Genomic DNA, 16,904 nt, shown 5'->3' with positions numbered 1-16,904 from the left:
GGGGAGTGGTGGGGGGGGGGTGGGAGTTGTGGGGGGGGGCGGCCGCTGCCAATGCCGGCCCCGTTTTCGATTTATGTTCTTTATATTTTTTATCGCAGATTTCAACGTCGTATTTCTTATTTTACTGCTGGCACTTTTTACGCCGAATCTTGCACTTTTTTTATTGCTTGATTGGCCTAAAACTTTTACAAATATAAATTAAATGTTTGAAATCAGACGATTCTTTCCATTCGCATTATTCCGTTTTTCTCCAACGTTGTTAGGCCCGTCACGCAAACGGTGTGTGGTTCCTGTCGATGTCACCCGACCAAACAGAGCTTCTTAGCTCGCAGGGCACTTTAAAAAGAAACTGAACCGACGGACCCCGGGACTGTCCGCCGGGCCGCGATGCCGCTCGGCGAGAGTGAGAGGGGCTGGTGGGCGCCGGGGCGGCCGCGGGGGCGACCACCGACCCCTCGAGATGATCGAAGCTTGAGGCGAGCGTTGCGTTTTCGGGGGACCAGCAAGCGGCTGAGAACCGGCCGCGTTGACCCACACGAGGTGCTGCCCAGGTCCCGGCTCTTTTTTTCGCCCCGCACGGACGCCGCCGCCGCCGCCGCCGCCGGCTTTCCGCGCCGCTAATCGGCCGCCGCGCGGTTTTTTGGCCCGGCTCTCCGGCTTGAATCTCGGTCGGCAAACGGAGACCCAGCGGGAAGGCGGAGCGGTGGCCGGCGATCATGGCGCTGCGGTCTTCACCGTCGTTCTTCACCGACGACTCCCCTCCCCCCGTACCCGAGGGCGTCGATGGCGCGGCCCGTCTGTGCGGCGATTACCGCCGTGCGGAGCGCTCCGTTTCCCCTGGGAATTCGGTGGGGGAGGGTGGGTGGGCGGTTTGGTCGGGCGGTTGATGAGCTTTCGCGGCCGAGTTTATTCACGTCGGCCGTTGTTCCGCGCCGCTCCCTCCCCTCCCGGCCGACTAACGAGCGGGAAGGTGGAGGGCGGGGGGGGGGTGGCTGGAGACTGACAACGGCGTCCGCTGCCGGAGCGGCCGCATGCCCCCCCCGCGCGTCGATACCGGTGACGAACACACACAGATACAGTGAGGGAAAAAAGTATTTGATCCCCCTGCTGATTTTGTACGTTTGCCCACTGACAAAGAAATGATCAGTCTATAATTTTAATGGTAGGTTTATTTGAACAGTGAGAGACAGAATAACAACAACAAAATCCAGAAAAACGCATTTCAAAAATGTTATAAATTGATTTGCATTTTAATGAGGGAACTAAGTATTTGACCCCTCTGCAAAACATGACTTAGTACTTGGTGGCAACACCCTCGTTGGCAATCACAGAGGTCAGACGTTTCTTGTAGTTGGCCACCAGGTTTGCATACATCTCAGGAGGGATTTTGTCCCACTCCTCTTTGCAGATCTTCTCCAAGTCATTAAGGTTTCGAGGCTGACGTTTGGCAACTCGAATCTTTAGCTCCCTCCACAGATTTTCTATGGGATTAAGGTCTGGAGACTGGCTAGGCCACTCCAGGACCTTAATGTGCTTCTTCTTGAGCCACTCCTTTATTGCCTTGACCGTGTGTTTTGGGTCATTGTCATGCTGGAATACCCATCCACGACCCATTTTCAATGCCCTGGCTGAGGGAAGGAGGTTCTCACCCAAGTTTTGACGGTACATGGCCCCGTCCATCGTCCCTTTGATCCGGTGAAGTTGTCCTGCCCCCTTAGCAGAAAAACACCCCCAAAGCATAATGTTTCCACCTCCATGTTTGACGGTGGGGATGGTGTTCTTGGGGTCATAGGCAGCATTCCTCCTCCTCCAACACGGCAAGTTGAGTTGATGCCAAAGAGCTCCATTTTGGTTTCATCTGACCACAATACTTTCACCCAGTTGTCCTCTGAATCATTCAGATGTTCATTGGCAAACTTCATACGGGCATGTATATGTGCTTTCTTGAGCAGGGGGACCTTGCGGGCGCTGCAGGATTTCAGTACTTCATAGCGTAGTGTGTTACCAATTGTTTTCTTGGTGACTATAGTCCCAGCTGCCTTGAGATCATTGACAATATCCTCCCGTGTAGTTCTGGGCTGATTCCTCACCGTTCTCATGATCATTGCAACTCCACGAGGTGAGATCTTGCATGGAGCCCCAGGCCGATGGAGATTGACAGTTCTTTTGTTTTTCTTCCATTTGCGAATAATCGCACCAACTGTTGTCACCTTCTCACCAAGCTGCTTGGCAATGGTTTTGTAGCCCATTCCAGTTTTGTGTAGGTCTACAATCTTGTCCCTGACATCCTTGGAGAGCTCTTTGGTCTTGGCCATGGTGGAGAGTTTGGAACCTGATTGATTGCTTCTGTGGACAGGTGTCTTTTATACAGGTAACAAGCTGAGATTAGGAGCACTCCCTTTAAGAGTGTGCTTCTAATCTCAGCTCATTACCTGTATAAAAGACACCTGGGAGCCAGAAATCTTTCTGATTGAGAGGGGGTCAAATACTTATTTCCCTCATTAAAATGCAAATCAATTTATAACATTTTTGACATGTGTTTTTCTGGATGTTTTTGTCGTTATTCTGTCTCTCACTGTTCAAATAAACCTACCATTAAAATTATAGACTGATCATTTCTTTGTCAGTGGGCAAACGTACAAAATCAGCAGGGGATCAAATACTTTTTTTTTACCCTCACTGTAAATGTATATCTCATCCACCCCTTGGCGTGCCACAGTGCCAGCCTTCGTTGTTGCTACTGTCATACGGCGCTTGCCCCAACAGTCTGTTGAAGGCTATACGGCGGGGGGCGGGGTGGAGGGTTCTTTGTCCGTACGTGTGTGTGTCTGTATGCGTGAGTACGTGTGTGTGTGTGTTTGTATGTGTGAGTACGTGGGTGTATGTGAGTACGTGTGTGTGTTTGTATGTGTGAGTACGTGTGTGTATGCGAGTACGTGTGTGTGTTTGTATATGTTGAGTACGTGTGTGTGTGTTTGTATGTGTGAGTACGTGTGTGTATGTGAGTACGTGTGTGTATGTGAGTACGTTTGTGTGTCTGTCTGTATGTGTGAGTATGTGTGCACGTGTCTGTATGTGAGCACGTGTGTGTGTCTGTCTGTATGTGTGAGTACGTGTGTGTGTGTCTGTCTGTATGTGTGAGTACGTGTGTGTGTTAGTATGTGTGAGGAGCGGTAGTGTAACGGTTAGTACGCTGCGCTACGAAACCTGGTGGCCCAGGTTCGATTCCCGCTCACGGCCAACACCCAGTGGTGACGATTATCTGAACCGGTGCTGGGCCTCCCCTAGGTCAACTCAGCCTCAAATGAGTACCTGGTGCGATGTGTAAACATCGCCACTAGGGAGACAAAGGCGGCCGGGCGTGGTGTTGGCCACCCACCCCCTCGTGTGCCGTGCCGGCCTTTATAGGTGCTCGCTAACAACACTTGTCCCTACAGTCTGTGAAGGCTATATGGGGGATCTTTATCTTTGTACCTTGGTCACGAATGTCTCGCGTGAATCACTGGCAGCAGCGTGAATCACTGGCAGCAGCGTCGCCGCTCACTCCGTGTGTGTCTCTGTGCGTGTGGTGTCCAGTGTGTGTCTGTGTGTGTCTTTGTGTGTCTTTGTCTGTCTGTATGTGTGAGTACGTGTGTGTGTTTGTATATGTGAGTACGTGTGTGTATGTGAGTACGTGTGGGTGTCTGTCTGTATGTGTGAGTACGTGTGTGTGTGTGTATGTGAATACGTGTTTGTATGTGCGAGTACGTGTGTGGGTGTCTGTCTGTATGTGTGAGTACGTGTGTGTGTATGTGAGTACGTGTGTGTATGTGGGTACGTGTGTGGGTGTCTGTCTGTATGTGTGAGTACGTGTGTGTATGTGAGTACATGTGTGTGTGTGTATGTGAGTACGTGTGTGTATGTGAGTACGTGTGTATGTGGGTACGTGTGTGGGTGTCTGTCTGTATGTGTGAGTACGTGTGTGTATGTGAGTACGTGTGTGTGTATGTGAGTACGTGTGTGTATGTGAGTACGTGTGTATGTGGGTACGTGTGTGGGTGTCTGTCTGTATGTGTGAGTACGTGTGTATGTGGGTACGTGTGTGGGTGTCTGTCTGTATGTGTGAGTACGTGTGTGTGTTTGTATGTGCGAGTACGTGAGTGTGTACGTGAGTACGTGTGTGTGTGTGAGTGTCTGTATGTGTGAGTACGTGCGCGTGTGGGGAACGGTAGTGTCGCGGTCAGCGCTGCGCTCCTAAGCCGGCGACCCGAGTTCGATCCCCGCTCACGGCCAACACCGGGTGATGATTATCTGAACCGGTCTTGGACCCCTCCCCGAGTTCAACTCGGCCTCAAATGAGTACCTGGTGCTATGTGTAGTAAACATCGCCACTGGGGAGACAAAGGCGGCCGGGCGTGCTGCTGGCCACCCACCCCCTCGTGCGCCGTGAAGGCCCTCATAGGTGCGACCCGCTAGCAGCAGCGCTTGCGTTCAGGTTACACGTGGGATCTTTCTCTTTGTTTGTCTAATGGGGCGGGAGCGGCGAAGGAGTTGGTTGGCCACTGCGATACGACCCCAGCGACCCCGAATTCCCGTTTCCCAGCCACCGCTAGAATCGGGTGACGGGTGGCATCTGAGCCTTTGCCGGGCATTGTTACAGTTTTCAAACACCGGCACCTGGGGGGACGAAAGGTTGGGGCCGGGTGGGGCACCGGCCACCCCGCCCGTCTGTGTGGCGCGCGCGGGGCCTTGATAGGTGCTCGCCAACGGCACGATCCGTTGGAGGCTATACGGAGAATGTTGTTAGTATGTTGGGTGTGTGAGTGAGCGTGTGTGAGAGTGTGAATGAGTGAGTGTGTGCGAGCGAGTGTGTGAGAGTGTGAATGAGTGAGTGTGAGTGAGCGAGAGTGCGAATGAGTGAGCGTGTGAGTGAACGAGTGTGTGAGCGAGTGAGCGGGTGTGTGAGCGAGTGATTCGGTGTGTGAGCGAATGAGTGAGTGACTGTGAGACTGTAAGTGTGCGAGTGTGTCAGCGTGTGAGTTTGAGTGTGTGAACGTGTGTGAGTGACTGTGTGAGTGAGTGTGTGTGTATGTGAGCAAGTGTGAGCGAGTGAGTGTGTGAGCGAGTGTGTGTGAGCGAGTGAGTGAGTGACTGTGTGAGTGTGTGTGTGTTTGAGTGAGTGTGTGTGTGTGAGCGAGCGAGCATGTGAGTGAGTGACTGTGTGAGTGTGTGTGAGTGAGTGAGTGACTGTGTGAGTGTGTGTGTGTTTGAGTGAGTGTGTGTGTATGTGAGCGAGTGCGAGCGAGTGAGTGTGAGTGAGTGTGTGTGTGTATGTGAGCGAGTGCGAGCGAGTGAGTGTGAGTGAGTGTGTGTGTGTATGTGAGCGAGTGCGAGCGAGTGTGTGAGTGAGTGTGTGTGTATGTGAGCGAGCGAGTGAGGGTGAGTGTGTGTGTATGTGAGCGAGCGTGTGAGTGAGTGTGTGTGTATGTGAGCGAGTGAGGGTGAGTGTGTGTGTATGTGAGCGGGCGAGCGTGTGAGTGAGCGGGATTGCGAACCTGCCAGCCGCCCTGACCCACCGCCGCTGTCGACGGGATTCCTCGTCGCCACCGTCGTCTGACGAGGGAGAACCACCCTCACTCCTCCTCCACCTCCTCCCCACCCACCTCACCGATCCCGCACAGCAGCCGCGCCAGCGCGCCTCCCGGCTCCGTCCGGCCCCCCGGCGCCGTCTCCGCCGGCCGTCCCCGCGGGCTCGGCGCGCGGGCGCAAGCGGCAGCAGCCGACGGAGACGCCGGCGCGCGCCGCGGCGCCGGCCCGCACGCCCGACGCGGCCCCGGCATTGAAGCGGGCCAAGCGCGCCGTGCTGCAGGACCCCGAGCGCCAGCACGACGCCGGCGGCGTCCGGGGGAAGGCGCCGGCGACGCGGCGAGCGGACGCCGAGAGCGACGCGGAGGACGGCGTCTACCCGCTGCGGCCGGAGCTCGACACGAGCGGCTGCGGCGGCGGAGCCGCCCCGAACGTCGCCTCCGAGGGGGGCGGGAGGGCACCGCTCGACACGACGATGACGCTGGGCGGCGGCGACGACGAGATGGACGCGGAGCGGGGCCCGGGCGGCGATGGTCTGCCGCGGTTGGGCACCGGCATCCTGCGCCGGTGAGCCAACGGCGCGGGCAGCAGCGCCATCGTCGTGTGGGTGGGTGGGTGGGTGAGTAGGTGGGGTGAGTAGGTTGTGAGTGGGTGGGTGGGTGGGTGAGTAGGTGGGGTGAGTAGGTTGTGAGTGGGTGGGTGTGCGGGTGGGTGAATAGGTGGGTTAGTAGGTGGGTGGGTATGTGTATGGGTGGGTGAGTAGGTGGATGAGTAGGTGGGTGTATGGAGGGGTGGGTGGGTGGGCGTGTGGCTGGGCGTGTGGGTTTTGTGGGTGTGCGGGTGAGTGTGCGGGTGGGTGAGTAGGTGGGTGAGTAGGTGGGCGAGTAGGTGGGTGGGTATGTGTATGGGTGGGTGGGTATGTGTATGGGTGGGTGGGTATGTGTATGGGTGGGTGGGTGAGTAGGTGGGTGAGTAGGTGGGTGTATGGATGGGTGGGTGGGTGGTTCAGGGAGCGTGTTGTTGTGACCTGCAGCGTGCAGGATGAGTTGACCAAGTGTCTGGCGGGGGGGGGAGGTGGGGTTGGTGGTGAGAATCCGACGAGTAACCACAGCAGTAGTCGTAGAAGAGTGGTAAGGAGTTGACTGCGCGTGGGTCAGCGAGTGGCTGGAGTCAACCGTCGTGATCAAAATGAAACGCGGGTTTTCCTCTTCGCATTCGGGAACCCCTCGCCTAAAAAAACCCCTCCGGGCGCAAACTTGCGTTGCCGCCTTGAATCTTCGACAAGGAATCGTCTAAACGCTCGCCTCTCCTCCAACCCTACGGAGGGCGGTCCCCCCCCATCCCCCCGTAACGAAATCACTTGGCCTCGACCGGCGTCGGCGCGGGCCCAGGCTCTTATGACGTCTTCCGCGGGTCTCCCGCCCCCCCCCCCCCCCCCCCGCAGGCTGAGGCTGCCGGTGCTGGGAGAGGCCGAGGGGAACTCCTCCCAAAGCGCCAGGAACATCAGCAGCATCGGCAACATCAGCAGCATCAGCAATAGCAGTATCAGCAGTAGCAGCAGCAGCAGCAGTAAGCCGGGCTACATGGCGCTGACCACGGCCGCCCAGGGCAAGCGGATGCAGAGCAGCAGGTGCTGCAACTCTCCTCCAGCCGTCCCGTTCCCTCGTCTCCCCCCACCGCGTCTCCCCCCGCCTCTCCCCCCACCGTGTCTCCCCCCCACCTCTCTCCCCACCTCTCCCCCCCGCCTCTCCCCCCACCTCTCCCCCCACCGCATCTCCCCCCGCCTCTCCCCCCGCGTCTCCCCCCGCGTCTCCCCCGCCTCTCCCCCCGCGTCTCCTCCCGCGTCTCCCCCCGCGTCTCCCCCCACCTCTCCCCCCGCGTCTCCCCCCACCTCTCCCCCCACCGCGTCTCCCCCCACCTCTCCCCCCACCGCGTCTCCCTTTCACGTCCCCAGCTTCCCACCTCTTCCCCCCTCCCTTACCCCTGCGTGCCGCCGCCCCCCCCCCCCCCCCCCCACGCGCGTCTCCGCCTCATCTGCCCCCCTCCCCTCCCTCTACTCGCCCCCCCCCCCCGCCCCCCCCCGCGCGCCTCTCGTCTCGCCCAGGTCCGCGTCGATGTTGGTGCTACGGGAGACGAACCACGCCCTGCGCGACGTCTCCGCCGCAGCCCAGCGCATCCCCGTCGAGACGCAGCCAGCCAAACAGCCCCTGCGTCTCTTCAAGTTTAGCGGTGCGGCGGGCTGACGGCCCCGGGGGAGGGGGGGGGGGTGTGTGAGGGGGAGGGGGGGTGGTGTGGGGGGGGGTTTGGGTCAGGTGGCTTCCAGGAACCGTAATCGCCACGTCGGAGACACTGAGCCGGCACTGCCGAGAAGCCTGGCTTCCTTTTCCGGGGTTGCCGGCGATTAGAAACCGGGTCCTCGAGTGTAGAGAACCCCGTAGACTATCAGAGACCCACAGACCCTCATAGAGACCCACAGACCCACACAGAGACCCACAGACCCTCATAGAGACCCACAGACCCGCACAGAGACCCACAGACCCTCATAGAGACCCACGGACTCGCAGAGAGACCCACAGACTCGCACAGAGACCCAAAGACCCGCAGAGACCCACAGATTCGCACAGAGACCCACAGGCCCTCACAGAGACCCACAGACTCGCACAGAGACCCACAGACCCTCATAGAGACCCACGGACTCGCAGAGAGACGAACAGACTCGCACAGAGACCCACAGGCCCTCACAGAGACCCACAGACCCGCAGTGCTGCGAGTTGATGGGTTCAGCCTGGTCACCAGTGACTGCACATAAATAAATAAAACCCATCGACGTCAGCTTTGGGTTTTCACTGAATGTGAATAAATTCCAGGTGTGAGGGTGAACCACTGCTTTGATTGACAAGCCACGGGCAAATGGTGCGCATTGAGTAGCCGTGTTCTCCAGCCAGGGCCGGTATCCTCCACCGCTCGCTCGCTCACTCACCTGCTCACTCACCTGCTCACTCTCTCACTCACCCGCTCGCTCACTCACCTGCTCAGTCTCTCACTCAGCCGCTCATCCGCTCGCTCACCTGCTCACTCACCTGCTCAGTCGCCCACTCGCCTGCCCGCTCACTCACCTTCTCACCCACTCACTCACTTGCTCGTTCACTCACCTGCTCACTCACCTACTCACTCTCTCACTCGCCCGCTCGCTCGCTCACTCACCTGCTCACCCGCGCACGCAACGCTCCACTCGTGCGATCCTCCCGCTAACGACCGCCGTTCCCCCCTCGTCCCCCCACCCTCACCACCGTGCCCCCCCCCCGGCTTACTGCAGGCATCGGTGCCCCGGCGCCCGGCGCTCCGAGCACGCTGTCCCGGAGCCGCTCCGTGGGCAGCCTGGCGGTGCCGAACCACAGCCGGCGGAAGCCGTCCTCCTTCCTCTTCAGCCTGCAGAGGCGCGGCAAGACCACCAAGTGACGGCTTCGCCCGCCCGCCCGCTCGTCCGCCGTTCCCCGTGCGCCCCGGTTGTTGGAACGGCGCGGAAGCGGCGGCCGGTCGTCTCGGCACGAGAGCTCGCACAGCCGTGCGTGCTCGCGTGCTCGCCATCCGCCCACTAACCCACCCACTAACCCACCCACTAACCCACCCACCTACAGACCTACGGCCTACTAACTCACCCACCCACCGCCCACTTACTCACCTACAGACCCCCACACCGCCCACCAACTCCCCCCCCCACCGACCTACAGACCTACGGCCCATTAACTCACCCACCCACCGCCCACTAACCCGCCCACCCACCTACAGACCCACCGCACACTAACTCAGCCACCCACCCACCTACCCACCCACCGCCCACCAACTCCGCCACCCACGGCCCCACTGACTCAACGCAGCCCGGTGATGCCCTACGTGACGCCTGGGCCGGCGCCGTCCGTAAATGGGACACGGGGCACAGTGACGGGGGGGGGGAGAGGGGGTGGGGGGGGGGGGTAACCGCTTGGTTGTGTGGGTGGAGCGTTGCATCGGGGACCCCCCCCCCCCCGCGCTCCGCGCCGCTGATGATTGGCAGAGTCGTAGAAGCCCAACACTGGGCCTTGTGATGTCGTCGCTTGTGTGGGGTGGGCACGGGAAGGTGGTGGGGGAGGGGGGGAACTCCCCCGCCCACCCCCCCCCCCCCCCGCCATGTGACTGGACTTTTAGCCCCCGCGTGTCTCGTCTTGCCGCGAGTCTCCCCCCGAGTCTCCCCCCGAGTCCCCCCCGAGTCCCCCCCCGAGTCCCCCCCCGAGTCTCCCTCACCCCCAACGTTTACACGTCGACCCTCGCCGCGCTCGCCCCCCGGAGGCCGGGGAGGACTTGGCGGTCCTGGCCACGCCGCTGGCGTGCGATCTCTCGCGCGCCCGCAGGTTGTGCCATGCCAGTGCCCCCCCCCCCCCACCGCCTTCAACCGCGGCGACGCTCGAAGATCCTCCGCCATTCCGTGTTCGCTGACCCGCCGCCACCGCCCCCCCCCCCCCCCGTCTCGCCGGTTTCATCCCCCCCCCCCCCTTCCCTGGGCCGCTGCTCGTTCTGCAGGCACGGGGGGAACATTTTACCAGTCGGCATCTGGAATATATATATAGAGATATTTAGACACACACACACACACTCTCGAATTGTATTGCCTCCTCCACCCACCAAGTGTGTCGCGCCGAATCCCCCCTCCGGGTTCCTTCCGCCCCGCCCCCCCCCGCCGCGCTTTGCCGTCGCGGCAGTCAGGTGACATGGGACGAACCACTCGCTCGCAACGCTCGCAACGCTCACAACACTCACAACGCTCGCAACGCTCGCAACGCTCGCAACGCTCGCAACGCTCGCAACGCTCGCAACGCTCACAACGCTCACAACGCTCACAACGCTCACAACGCTCACAACGCTCGCAACGCTCGCAACGCTCACAACACTCACAACGCTCACAACACTCGCAACGCTCGCAACGCTCGCGACAGCGGTGGCGGCGGCAGACTGTGGGGTGCGCCGCTGACAGACGGCGACCGCTTCACGAGCGGGGTCACGTGGGACACGTGGGTCACGTGGGACCACGTGGGTCACGTGGGACCACGTGGGTCACGTGGGACACGTGGGTCACGTGGGTCACGTGGGACCTGTGGGACCCCGTGGGTCACGTGGTACACGTGGGTCACGTGGTACACGTGGGTCACGTGGGTCACGTGGTACCCTGTGGTACACGTCGCCCGCGTTCCCCCGCTCGTGCGCGTCATCCGACGGCTGTTTTTCCACCGCGCCGACAGAGCCGTGCTGACGAAGAAGGCCGCCCCCCCCCCCCCCCCCCCCGAGGCACATTCAGACGTCGTCGTCTGCGAGACCGCGGCCACGTAGGCGACTGACTGAAAAGAAACCGACCCCTACCGTGCCGCCCCCCCCGCTTCCCGCACGCCGTCACGGCTCGGACGCGCTGTCGGAAGAGGGTCGGGGAGGGAGTGAGGGAGGGAGGGGGGCGCGGCCGAGAGAAGGGCGTTTGACGAGCCCCTCGGTGGTACCCGCGGTGGGCACCGGCTCCGTCCGCCCTCCGCCGCGTCTTTTTTGCGCTTCCGTTTCGGATCGCCTCTTGACGCGCTCGTCCGGCCGGCGCTCGTCGCCAGCGCCCGCTGTCTGCTGCTGCTGCTGTTGCTGCTGTTGCTGCTGCTGCGGCTGCTGTTGCTGCTGCGGCTGCGTGTAAAAAAAGGCTCGCGGATCGCGGAGGAAAATTTTGTGTTTTTGATTTCGCTAATAAACGTACCGCGCTGTTATTAAGACTCGTCCATTGTGCTTTTCCCCCCCCCCCCCCCGTCTCCCGTTCCGTGCGAGCGCCATGTACACCGCAACTCCCGCCACCATGTGCAGGGTCACGTGGGAGCCGTGGGACACTTGGGGACACGTGGGGACACTTGGTGACCCGTGGGACACTTGGGGTCACGTGGGACACTTGGGGTCACGTGGGGACATGTGGGGTCACGTGGGACACTTGGGGTTACATGGGGACACTTGGGGACAGGTGGGACACTTGGGGACACTTGGGGACACGTGGGGTCACCTCTGAAGGCTGAGCAAATTGGGCACGCCCGCACCTGTTCTCAGGAACCACTGAGAGCATCTTGACTGCCTGCATCACCAGCTTGGTGTACGGTAACGGCACCGAACGGCACCGGCAAGAGTCTTTGGAGGGCGATGCGGTGCGCCCGGCGGCTCACAGGCGTTTGGCCTACTGCCCACCCCTGAGAGACCGCGACACCAAAGGGATGCATCGCCGATTCCAGCCCCCCACGGAGCCACGGGCCTCTTCATCAGGAGGCAATCGAAGAGGAAGCTCGGGCTACATCGGCATTGCGGGTTCTGGATGGCCTGGGGATGGAAGCATCTGCCCAAGCCCCACCAACCTCTGATTTTTGCTTCTCCTTACCCCCTACCCCCATTCACACACCCCCCCCCCTCCCCTCCCACCGAGTTCACTAGACATTAACCAAACAACATTTTGCATGACAAGATCATTTATAAAGCTCGGCCACGCGGGGGACCCAGTTTCTGCTGTGCGCATGTCACTGTTTATAATCTGCACAGCGATTTGACTTGCTTTTTTGTTTTGTTACAATATTGTTACTTTGCACAAGCTGAGAGAGAGAGAGAGCAGCTGACTTGACGTGGGGTCACGTCGGGTACCCTAAGCCCACGGATCAGGTGAAGATCAAACTCCTCTCCTCCACGTCGGTCCCATAGTAGGTGGGGGTTCGTTTGACCATACTTCACCACTTTGGTCAGTGTGGGTTGGTGAATGTTGGCCGGGGGGGGGGGGGTGGTGATACCCAGGACCGGTTCAGATGTCGCTTGCCACGGATGTGAGCCGTGCCCGGTGGAATTCAACTCGAAATCGCTGGGTCATATATTATCATCACGCATGTAATACAGCAGAGAAGTCTCACTGCTGAGTCACAAGACTGACACTTCCAACGAAGGGTCCTGACGAGTTTTCGTAGTTGCGAGGGGGTGTCCGGGTCGATGATCGCTGTGTAGATTCCGATTGAGCACCGTGAGTCTCCAAATAATTTACTGAAGCGCTTTTCCCAAGGCGTCTTTATACGTGGCGAGCTTTACTACTACTACTACCCGGCTTCGCTCGAGACTTGGATTAGCACACGGTCTACGCGGAGGGTGGGGGGGGCGTGACGTCAGCAGGCACACTGCGTGACGCCGCCGCATGCGGGTGACATCACGGATGTGACGTCACCGCTCACTCGCCGTGAAAAATATATCCATTATTACGCCCCCCCCCTCCCCCAAATACAAAAATCTATTTTTATACTTTTTGCATTGTGTACAGTCTGGAAGCTACCCACATGCCAAATTTAAAGTTTGTTGCATGTTGGTAAGTATGCTAAACATTTCGAACAGACACATTCACAAATTTCCCTTATATATGTAGATTTAACAGCAGTACGTGTGGATGCCATGGTGGAGATGCGGTGACTGAAATAGATGAGGACTCAATGGGTCCCTCGGTTGATGATGTTTAATCAGTTCCACGATAAATCATCGTTGGTTAAAATGATCGTTAATCGAATACAGAGAATTGTCTACTTACGAACGTTCAACTTTCTAACTTTCAGAGATACAACAAACCTGTGTGTCCAGTTGCCCGTTCGGACCGAGAGTCGTAAGTTCAACGGCTGCTCAATAGATGGCGGTGGTGGCATCGACATCTGCAGAACGTGAAGAACCAGTGGCATCTACATCTGCAGAACGTGAAGAATCAGTGGCATCTTCATCTGCAGAACGTGAAGAACCAGTGGCATCTACAGAACGTGAAGAACCAGTGGCATCTGCAGAACGTGAAGATCCAGTGGCATCTACGTCCGCAGAATGTGAAGAACCAGTGGCATCTGCAGAACGTGAAGAACCAGTGGCATCTACAGAACGTGAAGAACCAGTGGCATCTACATCTGCAGAACGTGAAGAACCATTGGCATCTGCAGAACATGAAGAACCAGTGACATCTATATCTGCAGAACGTGAAGAATCAGTGGCATCTACATCCGCAGAATGTGAAGAACCAGTGGCATCTACATCTGCAGAACGTGAAGAACCAGTGGCATCTACATCTACAGAACGTGAAGAACCAGTGGCATCTACATCTGCAGAACGTGAAGAACCAGTGGCATCTACATCTACAGAACGTGAAGAACCAGTGGCATCTACATCTGCAGAACGTTAAGAACCAGTGGCATCTACATCTGCAGAACGTGAAGAACCAGTGGCATCTACATCTGCAGAACGTGAAGAACCAGTGGCATCTACATCTGCAGAACGTGAAGAACCAGTGGCATCTACAGGAGGTGATGCGACTTTTAAAGCCTTTCCCCCGTGTTTAGTGAACACGCCGTACAACACGTTTGGAATCGACAGGGAGCAGAGTTGAACTTACGAACAGACACCTCTGGAACCGAACTCGCTCGTAAGTAGAGGAGTCTTCGCAACGTCCAAGACTACTGGCACAGCAATTAATTAATCGGAGCCAAACCAACAACCAAGTGATGGGGGCCCACTTTGTTGAGCTATCACATTTGTGATGGCCAGGTCGCTACTGCGTAACAAAGTTAATCGCAACGTCCAAGACTACTGGCACAGCAATTAATTAATCGGAGCCAAACCAACAACCAAGTGATGGGGGCCCACTTTGTTGAGCTATCACATTTGTGATGGCCAGGTCGCTACTGCGTAACAAGTTAATCACTCGGTTGGCTTTGCCTGGTAGGATGGGGATGTTGACTTAAAGCATTCGTGGCTGCAGGAATTCATGCTCTTTGGGTCTTTCGGTAAAGTCACGTAGGATTTTTTTGTGGGGGGGAGGGGCAAGTCACGTCACCACGTTGCTTGTGCCAGGCTAGGTGCACTCCCGAGGCCGTCGCTTGGAAGCGTGGCGAGAGGTCACGCGGGAGGTCACGCGGGTGTCATCCTGGGGGGGTGGGTGGGGGTTGACCGATTGAGATGGCTGGCAGGTCTATGCGCCACACGCACGCGCGTGCTGATGCGCACAAAAGGTCAAAGCTCCCCCCCCCCCGCCCCTCGTGTAGTCTTAACGGACTGTTGGGGCAAGTGCTGTTCTCGCGAGCAGTACCACCACCGATGAAGAAGGCCGACACGGTGACACGAGGCGGGTTTTTGAGTGGCCAACACAACCACGCCCGGCCGCCTTCGTCTCGCGAGCAGGCGATATTTTTGACGCTTCGCGCTGGGAGGGCCTCACTTCGAGGGGGGCAGGGGTCCCAAAGAGTCGTTCAAGATCGTCGTCCGCGGTGTTGGCCTACTTGAGCGCGAATCGATCTCGGGTGGCCCCCGCCTTCCCAAGACACGTGGAGACACACACTGCTACCGGATTATAAGACGCACCCAGCTTCTCTTAAAACGGGGGGGGGGGAAGGGGGGGAGAGGGGGGGGGAGTGCACCCGCCCCCTTTCCCGTCCCTGCCACCCGTGTTCAGTTAACCGAGTAATTCGCCTCCCGGAGGAGTGCGACGCTCAGGCCGATAGAAGTTTCAAGTTTCATTTATTAGGTATAGCCCTGTGAGCCACGCGGCTCTTGAGTTTGGGTGCAACCGCGACAAACAAAAATATGAACAAAAAACATTTTAAAGGGACGACGTGCAACATAAACATCCTGGGATAAACCAGGAAATCTTCCACACAAAAAAAAACACCGTATTACATCGCTGTGTGCAAAAATTTTAGTGGGATGCATGACGAACAATAACAACCACAAGACAATTTAGATTCAAGTTATCAGGCCAACTCCACACTTTCGCAAGAAACGTGGCTTAACCATATGTTTTAGAAATCACCAAAGCAAAGCTATAAAATACAATGTAACAACAGTAATCATAGGAACGTTGATTCAAATTTAACAATAAACAATAAACGATATACATAACATGTACGAACAAAGCACCGATGAAGCCTCCACCCCCGCCCCCGCCAGCCCCCCATTAGCGCCGTGCGATTAACTCTTTAAGTTAATAAACGCGTTGCGTTAATTGGCGCGTGTAGACCACAACAATTCGCCAGAATGGTGAAGCCCTCCACCCGCTCCCGGTCTTAAATCGAGGAGCAGCAGGGTGACGTCATCATTGAACTCATTCAGGTGCAGTGATTTGTAATTACCAGCGAAACGTCGTACTCAAAAACTGTAAATGTTCTGGATTCACACTTCAACACACCCGGTGGGCTAAAGTAGTGAAACTATTTTGTCTTTTGTCAACGTGACACTTCTTTGCTTATTGGCCGTGTCGGGTAGTGGAGGGTTACGACGCATTGATAAATAACGCGCGATCTAACCCACGAAAAAACCTTCATTTTGAATAATATTGGTCCTTTGGACATTCATAGCAAGCAACGCAATCTAAGCAATCTCAATGCGCGTTTCTGAATGTGGGTGCCCTGGTGCGGCTGTGTAGAACATCGCCACTTGGGCAGACAAAGGCTTGGCCGAGCGTATTGCTGGCCCTCGTGTGCCGTGCCAGCCTTCATCGTAGGTGCTGCTGCCACTCGATAAACAGCACTTGCCCCAACACGCTATGACTAAGGCAGTGATGGGGGTACATCTCCCACTACCAGGGGGTGCGACATGCCCTTTCTGGAGGGTGCGAGACATGGCCAGAACGTGAGTACACAACTTAACTTTGTTTCATCAACACCCTCTATGCAGTTATTAAAATTGGAACTTGTTGTTTTTTTACGATTGGGAACCAAAGGGGGGATGCAAGGCTACAGTAAAATGTGAAAAACCACTGCACTACACTACTATACACTACACTAAACACTACACTATACACTACACTATACACTACGCTATACACTACTATACACTAAATTACTATACACTACACTATACACTACACTATACACTACTATACACTACATTACTATACACTAAACTATACACTACACACTACACTATACACTACGCTATACACTACACAATACACTACTATACACTACACTGTACACTACTATGCACTACACTATACACTACACTATACACTACACTATACACTACACTAAACACTACACTATACACTACACTATACACTACGCTATACACTACTATACACTAAATTACTATACACTACACTATACACTACACACTACACTATACACTACTATACACTAGGTTACTATACACTAAACTATACACTATACTATACACTGCGCTATACACTACACAATACACTACTATACACTACACTGTACACTACTATGCACTACACTATACACTACACTATACGCTACACTATACACTACATAGGGGGGGGGGGTGTGCACGGCTGCAGC

General features: G+C 56.8%; 1 protein-coding gene across 1 annotated transcript in view; it reads left to right on the top strand.

The window, feature by feature from the left end:
- LOC116956416 (kinesin-like protein KIF18A) overlaps positions 1-11,340 on the top strand; it is a 144,521-nt gene extending 133,181 nt beyond the window's left edge. The window contains exons 15-18 of the mRNA XM_076054261.1: positions 5,661-6,132; positions 7,010-7,195; positions 7,670-7,794; positions 8,882-11,340. Of these exons, the coding sequence (XP_075910376.1) occupies positions 5,661-6,132; positions 7,010-7,195; positions 7,670-7,794; positions 8,882-9,024 (926 nt within the window). The 3' untranslated portion in view covers positions 9,025-11,340. The remainder of the gene's footprint in view (positions 1-5,660; positions 6,133-7,009; positions 7,196-7,669; positions 7,795-8,881) is intronic.
- The last annotated feature ends 5,564 nt before the right edge of the window (positions 11,341-16,904 follow it).

Source organism: Petromyzon marinus, chromosome 65 (assembly GCF_048934315.1).
Source record: "Petromyzon marinus isolate PM22_M1 ecotype Great Lakes invasive population chromosome 65, UKy_Petmar_22M1.pri1.0, whole genome shotgun sequence".
In the NCBI taxonomy this organism is placed as follows: Eukaryota; Metazoa; Chordata; class Hyperoartia; order Petromyzontiformes; family Petromyzontidae; genus Petromyzon; species Petromyzon marinus.
The sequence above is the reverse complement of the archived record's forward strand: the minus strand, read 5'-3'. Positions and strand labels throughout refer to the sequence as shown.